Below are 11,590 nucleotides of genomic sequence, written 5' to 3'. Positions count from 1 at the left end.
AGCAGAAACAATTTTGTTTCCTTTCTTTGAAGAAAGGCTTGTGCAGTAAAGTCAAGATTGAAATAAATAGTCAAAACTTGCTTATTCCAGTCAGAATGAACTTTTCCATGAAAGGCTCCCCTCCTACTGCTCAGTAAGCCACCCATACAGTGTCAAATGGATTAAGAGAGCTGGAGTAAAAATCATCAACTTATAGACATGGAACCCCCAAAACTACCAAAGTACATTTGTACTTTGTACAAAGTACAGATCCTGGAAAGTTGCACCATTTTCTTCTGAACCCAGTACCAGAGTTCAGGAGTCACAACTGAGAACCCAGCCACGTCCATCCTGTACAGGTTCAATGCCAGCATTTCTCAGTTCCCAAGGTCACTTCATTTACCAGTAAATACAAACAAAGCTGCACAGAAATACACATTGAAGACTTCAGAATGATCTCATTACTGCAAGAGCTTAAATATAGCATAATTCTATGGCAGGCCATATTTCTCTGCAGTCTAAGAACTTATCACAAAAATGTTCATCTTTAATGACTAGAAACAATGCTGAAAGTAGGAAATGTTACTTTCCAGACCTTAACTAAAAAGATTAGCTCTGAATATTTAACACTTTAAGCATCAGACAAGTTTCCAAAAGCTAACTGGCTGGGGAGCAATGCGGCTATGTAACAGAAAATCTGGAAAAAAGGTGACCCACAAAAGCCACCTACTTAGGATACACACTGTTTCAAACTGTTCAAAATGCCATCAAACTGTTACATACAGTATAACTAGGTGGATCTTCATGACTAATGAAAGTAAGTTTTGGGGAATGTTTCCAGAACTCCTTCAGCTAGCTCAGACTCCTCACCTACAGTGAGACGGTCCACTAGCATCATCTGTAAAAGGAGAGCGGTGCAGGCTTTCAAAAATGAAAATTACTTTTATTTTTCACTTTGATATCCATAAGACTACAACTGCTCAACAAGGTAAACATAACAGTTATACAAAACATATGTAATTATTTACAGACTTAACTGTACAAAATAATTTAAAGCTTACAAAAGTTTCATGCAACCTCTGCTGACTGACTGACACAGTCTAGGAAATCTCCTTGAAGAAGCATAGAAGATCTTTGAATTTATTTATTTAATGGATCAAAAAAAGGATGCTGCAAGGCTTCATCAAGAGTAATTCTTTTGGCTGGATCATATTCCAGCATTCTGCGAACAAGGTCAAACAGACTTTGATGATCTGTGTCTTGGCAATGCATGAATTCCTGAAAGAAACAAGCAGGAGGTATTTTAGAGAGAGCTTTCACAACTGCAGTCTAACAGCAATAAAAATGCTGTCTCCTACCTTCAGAGGCTTACAGCGTCTCCTGACATACCGGCCTGCAGAGCTGTGCTCATCCCAGTCTAACTGGTCATGGTGAAAATAATGTTTTCTGCAGGACAAGGAAATAACAGTAAGTTGGTGTCATTGCACACAGCAAGCAGATGCTTTTCCAAGAAGTTTTAAAACACCATTAAGTATTCCTGCATGTCTCTCTGCATTTGAGAGCTAACATTTCTTTAAGTAAATATTTATTCACAGAGATCTCCTGCTTTTTTATTACTGCTGCCACAATCATTAGAAAATCTTTTTTTTTAGTATTACTTGAATCTATTGCAATTGCTGCTTTCCAAGCTTTTTCCTGTTTTTCAAAATGCACTATAATCAACTGGACAACTGTAACAAACAATATACATTATCCAACCCAGAATTATTGGAATTCTACTCTAACATGAGTTACAGAATTATCTACATGAACTGGCAAGAAGACAGCTTATGTAAGAAAGAGACCAGACCATCAAATCCCAGGACCTCTAAATTTTGGACATAGAGGGGTCAGGGGAGAACCCTGTGCTGGCTGCTTGTCCTTGCCATGAAGTGAGAAACTTCTGTTGCATGGAGTTATCTTTGAGGAAGAGAAAAAGATCACTGAAGCATATGTCTGAAGGATATGGAGGGGCAATAGAAGAGGATGACAGCTATCTTTGCAAGCAAGGACCCTCTTCTTCCTCACAATAATTATTGTGATGACACGTTCTTTATTCTCAGAGTTAAAGAAAAATTGATGTCTAATACTGTTCTGGTGACCATACCAAAGTTAGCTTTGAATCCTTGAATCCCTGTTGATCTGCAGCAATTCCTAGCTTACAATGGCAACTTCGCAATTTCTCTTGTAAGAGAAAATATTAGGCAACTTACCACTTCTACAATGAACATACCTGGATTTCTTGATCATGTGAGTGGGCAGAGGCCCCAGTATTCTTTCCATCATTGCCAGGTGTTCTTTACTATCATGAGTCTGTGTAGAAAAAGCAATGAAGGCACTTAGCGCATTTTTCTCCTCTGAGCCACTTGAGTGCTGGTAGCAACACTCAAACTGCAAACATGATTTTGCTAGAGCACTGTCACAATATCTTTAAACACTGCCACCTTCAATTATAAAAAACAGATTATGCAATGCAGATTATACAACACTTTCCACAGTTAGGATGACCCTTGAACAACAGTTCATAAAGCAAACATTGTACAAGTGTTTTCTTTACTCTTAATTCCAGCAGTATCATGACAGTCTTCTTCACTCAAAATGCCAGACAAGATCATCTTAGATACTCTGAAGGAGATATCCAACAGGTAACATGTTCCTGTATGGATGCTGATTTTCCAGTCTCATCTATATAATCCTTAAAACCCCATGAGGTTATGCCTTTTACATAGTTAAGTGCATGTCATTAAAATATTAAAATCAGTAGTCTGTAAGAGACATGTTCTATGTAAGTGTAGATACACACCTGAAACACTGTAAATCCCAGGTAATACTCAATCAGAATACAACCAATACTCCACACATCACACGGCTGAGACCATCCCAGTGCTGCAAAATAGGCAAAGTTTGTTTTACTTTTTAGTATGTTCTCAGAATCTATAACCCACAAAGCACATGCCCAGTTTCCACACATTTACTGATGCTCAACTTACGCCCAAGCCCTCCTCAAACCCTGGTGTTTATTTCTGGTTTTAGAGTATTTATTTTACTGTTTATTCTCAATAATTTTAGCACCACCATCTAAGAGATGACTGATTACTAGAACCATGAACAACTACTCTGGTTTATGAAGTAAAGACATCTGAATGAACTATGATGAACTTTCAGAAGGTTTAAGAGTCTTTACTGACCTAAAATAACCTCAGGAGCTCTATAATGTCTTGTAGATACCAATGTGCTATGATGCTCATCATCAAAAGTTGCACTTCCAAAATCAACAACTTTGATGTCTGTGTTTTTCAAAGTGCGTTCATCTCGTTTCTGCAAGAAATCAAAATGCTGTTAATTCTTTTTAAAAGCATACTTAGGCAAAAAGCATTATCACATTATCTTCAAAGTACCAGCTAGCATAAAATGTGTAACAAAACACTTCCTCCAAATACTTTAATTCCTGTGCAGCTCAATGCTCCAAGAAGAGTGGGTAACAAAGTGATTTAATCTCAATGCCCAAAACAGCTGAGTAAAGACCATTTACAGTAACAAGAGTTCTTTTCCTCTTTTGTTAACCTTAAATTAGCTTCAGGTACTTGTTATCTCTGTTATTTTTTCTTTTTTTTTTTAAAGTTTCAATGAAAACAGAATTAGTGAAATTCAAGTTGAGAGAAACAAAGAACAAACTTACCATTTTGGCATTGTACTTCACTATGTAATCAGACTCCACAAACAAAATATTTTCAGGCTTTAGATCTGTGTGAGTTAGTTTATTATGGTGTAGAACTACAAGGAAAAAGAGAACAGTATTCCATAATTTGCACATTAAATTCCTAAAGGAGAATCCAAAGCACACCCATATATTTGAAAGGAGTATTGAAATTTACTTACAGTTTATAGACTGGCAAATTTGATAGGCCATGTTCCTAATGTCATTAATGTGAAATGGCAGAAAGCTGTTTTCCTTAATGAAGTCATAAGTACTGAGCCCCAGTAGCTCAAAAACAATGCAGACGTGGCCATGGTGATCAAACCATTCCAGCATCTGGACGCAGCGGCTTAAAAGAGAAAATAAAAAAAAAAAGAAAACAAATGAAAATTGATTGAATAATTACTTTCTTCAAATCCTTGGTATGCTGACTACTCAAATTCCATACTTACAAATTGCTGCTTGGATCCATGTTGTTCAAGTGTTCCAACACCTGTATTTCTGAACGGGCTGCCTCCCGGTATCGACCAACATTTTTCACTATTTTAACTGCTACATGCATTCCTCTCCTTGAAAAGAAAGTAAAGCATGGAAAAAGTGGATCAATTATTGTTAAATACCACAACCCCAAAGCAGCCTGATTTTAATAAAAGAAACACAGGAAGATTAAAGGTCATGGAGAATTATGAGCTGGATTAGGGGAATTTGATTTAAGCATGCTGCACTCAACCAGAACAGTTCTATAAAAAACAAAGTAATCCTGATCTTCTCTTTCTCAAATACCTATACTACTATGCTTTATTAATAACTTCTCAGTGTTACTATCTCATCTGAAGTAGAATAAATATTGGGACTATGCCAGCAGAACGATCAAAATATTAACAAAATTCTCATTTGAACAAAAATACTACAAAAACTTGATTTTTTTTTTTTTCTCCCTGCAACTTGCACAATTTGTCCTGGCTCTTTTCCAGTGCTCTTACGGAATCAGGGGAATTGAGTAATTTCTGAAGTTTGGATTGTGAGTATTTTATACCAGTGAAAACTGCCCTGCACTGAATGCCTGCATGCATTCAGACTGTAAGGCTGTCACTGAAATGGAACACAGACACAGCTCCTCTGTCCCATTCGCTCTTAGACAACTTTTGTCTCTGCAGAGTTCTTTCAATTCTAACAACTTCAGAACATTCTTTGCCCTCACAACATGATCTCAAACTCCAAAACAGACTTATGAAATGACAAACAAACCAAAGACAGAGGAAAAGGTACTAAAGCTATGTCACAGAACTGCTGATATAGAACATACAGTTAAAACAGCCTGAGTTCTAACAACTGTTAGAAAACACAGAATTAATGGAAATACAGTTAAGCTTCTCCTCCTTCAGCAGACACGTCGCCAACATGGAAGCAATCATTCCATTAAGTAAGTACTGGATACTGGGTAACTGTTGATTCAAAAACACTTTAAAGGATAATTTTGATTCTGAAAACTGAGGAAAGCAATTTACAGCTCAACCAATTCCAAGCAACTGCTTTCCAGAAACTGCTTTCATTAAGAAGCAAAACTACTTCCTCAGTAACTCACTGCACCATCTTTTAAAGTCTCCCAAACTAACTCTGCACTCTTTAGCTGCTCTCAGTCTCCAGTTACAGCAGCAGCACTTAATAGTAACAGAAAAACGAAATAAAATTCTCAATCATTAAATAAGGCATTTGACTGCAACTTTCTCTTAAATAAAATGTCCTTGAGCTTTAATTTCAGATCTAAGTAGCTTTTATCATGAGATCCACTAATAAAGATAACCCAACACTTACATATCATGATCTATGCACTCCACTACTTTTCCAAAAGCTCCTTCTCCTAAAGTCGCAACAATTTCATCTAAAAAGAATAAAAATAAGTTAGAATTATACAAATACTTAAAGGAGAATGAACATATTAATGTAGATTTAAAAATGTGCCATTACAAAAGCATAATTACTTTAAATTTCAGCATCAGAATGCATTATTTTATTGGACAGGAGTCATGAAAACAGTTAGCCAAAAAACTATCTCTTGTTCTAATCTCAAGTTCATTTACTAATTGGAACTTTTTGAACACAGTATTTAAATTCTACAGAAAAGAAGATATGCAAAAAAACAAAAAAGCACAAAAAAAAACAGAACAAAAAGAGCAATGAGATTTCTTTAGCCCCCCTCCTCTGACATACTATTCTAAACAGATTTTTTTCTGAAAAGTTTTTTAAAAGTGTTGAAAAATGTTCTATACATCTTGCTCTTAGAACGTCTCCACTTTCACAGATCAGGTGACCCTCCTCATCATCCTCTACACTCCTGGATCTTTTCCTTCGGTGACTCTTCTGGAAACGGCACCAAGATCGTCCAGCCAATCAATATATCAGAGTGAATTCAGGGCAGAATACGCAATTCATTCAGCGGGGAGATATTCAGGCATTCAGTTACACACCAGGCCACGAACAGTTGGCAGGAGCAATTTCAAATTCAGTCCCCAGAAATTCACAGGGCACAGTTTATGTTACAGAAGAAAAACATGGCAAGGAACAGATTTTCAGATAAATACTTAAAGTGATACAAGCAACAGAAAAAAAACAACACAATTTTGTCTCTCAAACAGTGGCTTAATTGAAGACAGATTAAGACTGCAACACTGCTATTTCTAATACTTTGCTAGCAAATAGCAAAAAAATAGTATTTATCTACACACCTAAGCTCTCAGTCAGGTGAAATGTTTCTATTCTTAAAACATCCACTCATGTAAACAATTTTACTTCCCCCATGTTTAGAGAGGGGATAAAAAGTACCCTGAAGTCCTTAATTTACATTATATAATCTAATAACTTTGCTAATCTTGCTGTTCTACTACAGAAAAGTGGTATAAAACACCTGGAGCTGTAGATGCATCAGTGGGCATCACGACAATCATGAGAAATTCAGAGAGCACACCTTCAAAGAAGGCAAGCAGCAAACTTATCCCATCTCACTAAGACATTAGGTGCCATTAGCTGGGTACCGGGCTCATCAAAGCTTTCTGGAATTACGTGTAGAATTATTCACATCAATTTACCAGACATGCACATTCATCCTTTCAATTCATGTTAAAAAGGCATGTCAATTCAATTACTTTTAGCAATAGGATGGATAACATCTCACAACCCACCTGATAAAACAAGGTTCACTATGTTGCAAAGCTAAGTGACAGCTGTACTTCAAAACAGGACAGCTACCTGTCTTCATTTTCAAGACAACATTTTTTTTCAGATCAATCCCAGTGATTTTGACTACCAACCACCTGCATTCCCAGCGTTCAACTAATACTGATGATCCCACTCCCCCACCCAACACTGATCCAAGAATCTCAACTAACAACATATTCACATGCTCCACAAACAGACTCAATTAAATACAAATCCTTTTTTAATAATGTATTTCTTAAATACCGTGGATCAGGAATTGCAGCTCTAGCACTCATTTACGAAGTCTATTACCACTAATTCATTAATAATAAAGTTAAAAATTACTCATACCGAATGCGATTGGTGACTGGAGCAATGATGTCTCTTATGCTTCCTTTTATGACTACTTTTCCTGCTCCGACCAGAGGATTTGCTATAGTGATGATGGTGACTCTTTTCATAGTCTCTGTGATAATGCCTGTGGTCATACACTTCACAGAAGTCATTTCTGTATTCCTCAACATATCTCCGGTCATGATGGTCTCTTTCATTTATGGCTCTATCGTCCAAATAATGACTGAAAATATATTTTAAGTGAATGTTCTCCACTTCAAAAACTTGAGGTTCCAACAAGATAAGTGACCTGAGCTGAGTTATACAGTATCTGTCTTTACAGCAGAAATGTTTTTTTAATTGAATCCCTCCCCAAAAATAGTGGAGCTTTTCATGTTACTTTATTAGGGATTTAACAACATTGTCAGTCTCAAATACATGGCAGCCATCCACATGAACAATGTACGATCTGTCCACAGTTTGCATAGTAAGAAACTCAGACTTAAAAAAGATAAACACTTCCTAAAATATACTGAGCAACTTCATGACAACCTTTAAAGTCATATGATAAACCACTTTCAATACAGAAATCATCCCTTCTATGCTTTCAAAGCTCCAGGTGTTAAATAAAGCCTAGAGACTGAGAGAAGTAGCATAGTTCTAAGTGCTCTGCAACCAACATTAAAACCTCAGATTATCTGGAACAAGGATCTTTTGCACAGAAAACAGACCATTAAGAAAGCTGCTGAGGCACAGAGTTCCCTTACTGCTGTACGCCTACTCCTTCCAGCATTTTAATAAGCATGAGTATGAGCTTTTAAAATAATTCCATTGGATCTTTTGAAGGAAAAAAAATCAAAACAAACCAAGACAAAACAGAAAAATACATCTTTCCAGTGAAAGCAGTGTAGGAGAAAACACAAATCACTTCCAGATTAGTACGAGAAATTCATACTTACCATTGTATTAAATGATTAAACAAACCTTCTTTTGTTCACACTAAGTTAAAAGGCACTTTTCACATGAAATTTAATATTGATTGTATTCAATACCAATATTTAACTGACATCACTGAGACAAACTAGTAACACTTACTTGCTTTTATTCAAGAATTTCTATTTAATGGTTCAGGTGCTGTGTTAACAGCTACATATCAGGCTTGTCTTAAGCGAGCTAAGCCATAAGGAACTGACAACTCTAGGCATTCAAAAACTCCTACCCTGAAAACACATTTACTTTAGACACGGTAAGAAACATTTGCACTACTCAGTTCAGAGCCTTATACCTTTCTGAAATGCGACTGGGTTTATAGTGCTTGCTCTCTTGGCCACTGCTGTGGGACCTCTTTCTGCGTTTGCGGCTGCTGCTGTTCCTCCTCTGATCCCAGCTCCTTCTGTCGTCCCACTCAGGACAATGAGATTGCTTTGAATGCCTCATCTCCCACTGCAAAATACAATAATCGTTATTTTTTTTAAATCAATGAACACACATGTAGGTGCAAGTCAACAATGGTAGCTTGATCAAGTATGACAAAACTAAAAAGACACATTTTTTCTCAGCTCCCTCCCCCAACTATGTCGGTTTGGCAGGCAGACACAGCTCCCTCATCCCAACACTAACACTGTTATGAAACACAAATCAAGATTAAATGGGCCAACTCATCTTCATTTAATAGCTTCAAACATGTCATTAAAGCCTGTTTTAAATAAACCCTCGAGTGACTAAACACAATAGCATCCTTAAAGAGCCTTCTATTGGAAGAAACCTTCCTCTCCAGACATCCTCTAACAAAACCTGGATTTAGGTCTTCCTACTGTATTGTAAAGTAAAATCAAGTATGCACAATCAGCCTAAAAACTTCTCTCACTAAACTATTTACAGAACACCAGGAAACAGTCACTTTTAGCAACAACCACTGTGAATGCTGATGGATTAACACAGCTTTGGAGCACCTGGAGCCAAGTCACAACTTCTGCACCCTATTAGCATGCAGGACTGTGAGTGTTCTACAGTTCAGCTGATTTGCCAAAGACAAAACCCACCAGCTTCTGTTGCTGGATGTTAGGTGCAGGAATTCTCTGTTCAAACAGGTACATGCACAACTGAAAAAAAAAAAAAAGGCAAAGTAAAACACAGTAGAATTAGTGTAACAAAACCAACTGTTTACTCATCTGAAGAAAGGGTTTTTTAAAAGTAAGAATAATCTGAATAATCTTCTGTATCTACTTCAGTATATTCCAAAGAATGATTTTATACAAGATAATAAAAAGTTTCTGCAGTAAGCAGTGACAGTGAGAACACTAGTTTAGAGACAATGACAGCAATAGAGTAGAAAAATCATGATTGTAAATCATGTGTAAATTGTGCAAATCCGTGTAAATTTACAGAGAACAATGCCTCTATACAAAGAGAAGGCATTAAGACAGAAACTCCTAGAACATGCAAACGACAGGCCTATTCTGGAGGAAAAAAAAAAAAAGTTTTTTTTAATACTTTTAGAAGATCTGTGAGAGGCTGGTAATTAAAAAGAATGAAACTAAAAAAAACTACAGACATCCGCAACAATATTTTTTAAATCAAAAGCATATTACCAAACCGTGCAAAATATGTGCCTTGTATACATTTTGGGTGAGTCATGATTCAGAAAATCTTACTCACTTATGGGATTCTAATAAAAATAATAATGTAACAAATGACAAACAAAAACACCTGAAAAAATTAAAACCGAGTTGGTGTTTCATTTATGTGCTTTAATTTCCTCTCTTTTTACACAACTCCAGAGCCATTTTCCTCTATTTTCACCTTACATAACTCAGGTTCTGAAGCACACTCAGGTTTCAGTGACTCTTGAGGTGCAGAGCTCCACGCAGTTATAGGGAAACTGAAAATTCTACTTATGGTTGCTTGGGATATTTTTTCTTTCCCTGCTTGGCAGAAAGCAGGCTGCACTAAGGTAATGAAAAACTATCTAAATAAAATCACCATTAAACTGTTCTGCAGAGCAGGGCATGGGGGCAAGAAATACTTGACACAGGAAACTGGAGAAAATGCTTTGCTGAAGACTAACTACTGCTTAACTACAATCAAATTCACATAGCATAAGTGAAATTAGGATAAAAATTACAAATTGTGTCCCTAAAGGAGCCGAGTAAATTTAAATGAGGAGGAAATGGCCAGAATCGGTCTGAGTCCATTTTAAGGTAGAAGCCACCTTAAAACTTTTTACTACTGTGCTCTGTCTGATTTTAAGCGCCGAAGAACTTCACTTATGTAATACTGACAGCTGCCACGAACATATGCATTTCTGTAGCATGTGGAACTAATCCATATAACAGGCAATTTTCACTCCCACATTTTGCCATAAGGAGCCATTCCCCTACTGAACAGATCCATACACATAAGGGCCACGAAAGCCCTGCCGTAAGCTGCCTACACAGCAATTTTTAGATGCCTCTCCTCAAAATCCTGGCAGGCGGAAGAGGTCAAAGGCTTATTCCTTTGGGATGACCAAAGTCCGACACCGCAGATCCTGGAGGGGACACCCGCCACCCCAAGCCGGGGCACCGGGCCCACTTCACGCCACGTTCCCCCGGGGAGGCCTCCGGGGCCGGCGGGGGAGGAAGGGCCGGTTCCCGCTGCCACCTGGGCGGGCGCCAGGCACGGCCGGCCCGGATGAGGCCAGCTCCGCCCGGCCCTGCCCTCCGCACCTCCGCGGAGACCCCCACAGAGCCCCTGGGAGAATCCTCCTCCCCTCTCAACACCTCCTGATGCGCCCCAGCGGAGACAACGCGAGCAGCTCTCCCACCCAACCCCACGCCCTGCGTCCCCTCCGTCTACCCGCTGCTTCGTCCCCCCTAGAAACAGAAAGGAGTGAAGAAAAAGGCGAAGGAAGCGAAGGTGAAAAGAGAAGGAAGAAGGGCCGCCCTCACCACTTACAACTGGAACAGAAAGCGAGCGAGTTCCGTGTCCTCCAAGCGCACAGACAAAATGGCGGTTGCGAGCGCGGAGAAGCTGCTTCCTCCTTCTCCCTCGTTCTCGCGGCGTCTCTGCGCCGTGACGTCAGACGCACAACGTAAGACCCGGCCGGGCGAGAGCTCCATGGGGAGGCTCCGCCCCCGCCCCTGAGGTGGTGCCGCCGTCAGGGCTGCGGCTCTGAGGGCAGTGGGGAGGTGATCTTTAGGTCCCGTCCCAACCCACCCTACACGCTGGGCATCGACTTTACCCAAATCTTCATGGCTTTGTACGCCAACCTCATGGAAAAGTTCAAACATGGAGGGCGAGCTCCACTCCAGAGCTGCAGGCCTGCCCTCCTGTGGTGCCTCATCAAACGCGTTTAGCAGTGCAGAA

At 38.9% G+C, this 11,590-nt stretch overlaps 1 protein-coding gene across 5 annotated transcripts; it reads right to left on the bottom strand.

Annotated features, from left to right (window-relative positions):
- Nucleotides 1-906: 906 nt before the first annotated feature.
- On the bottom strand, nucleotides 907-11,317 carry CLK4 (CDC like kinase 4). Of its 5 annotated transcripts, none has more exons than XM_058848656.1 (14): nucleotides 11,180-11,317; nucleotides 9,286-9,345; nucleotides 8,529-8,686; nucleotides 7,262-7,487; nucleotides 5,986-6,076; nucleotides 5,531-5,597; nucleotides 4,168-4,284; nucleotides 3,898-4,064; nucleotides 3,698-3,792; nucleotides 3,207-3,336; nucleotides 2,822-2,904; nucleotides 2,252-2,331; nucleotides 1,338-1,425; nucleotides 907-1,257 (listed from the first exon to the last, which is right to left on the bottom strand). In XM_058848656.1, the coding sequence occupies exons 2-14, from the start codon at nucleotides 9,337-9,339 to the stop codon at nucleotides 1,120-1,122; spliced, it is 1,494 nt and encodes a 497-aa protein (XP_058704639.1). In that variant the 5' UTR covers nucleotides 9,340-9,345; nucleotides 11,180-11,317; the 3' UTR covers nucleotides 907-1,119. The 5 variants fall into 5 exon arrangements, with proteins under 5 accessions (XP_058704639.1, XP_058704640.1, XP_058704641.1 ...); XM_058848657.1 differs by having other exon boundaries at nucleotides 11,173-11,306; XM_058848658.1 differs by having other exon boundaries at nucleotides 11,176-11,286.
- Between the last annotated feature and the right edge of the window lie 273 nt (nucleotides 11,318-11,590).

This window comes from Poecile atricapillus, chromosome 13 (assembly GCF_030490865.1).
Source record: "Poecile atricapillus isolate bPoeAtr1 chromosome 13, bPoeAtr1.hap1, whole genome shotgun sequence".
NCBI classification, from domain to species: Eukaryota; Metazoa; Chordata; class Aves; order Passeriformes; family Paridae; genus Poecile; species Poecile atricapillus.
This window is presented reverse-complemented; position numbering and strand designations above follow the sequence as displayed.

What these genes read in the sequence shown, in the direction of transcription:
- CLK4 (XM_058848656.1), bottom strand. Translation starts at nt 9,339, where the DNA reads ATGTACCTGTTTGAACAGAGAATTCCTGCACCTAACATCCAGCAACAG. An exon ending in ACATCCAGCAACAGAAGCTG is followed by an intron (nt 8,687 to 9,285) that starts GTGGGTTTTGTC and finishes TGTATTTTGCAG; the next exon opens with TGGGAGATGAGGCATTCAAA. An exon ending in CACATGATCAAGAAATCCAG is followed by an intron (nt 1,426 to 2,251) that starts GTATGTTCATTG and finishes CTTGTCCTGCAG; the next exon opens with AAAACATTATTTTCACCATG.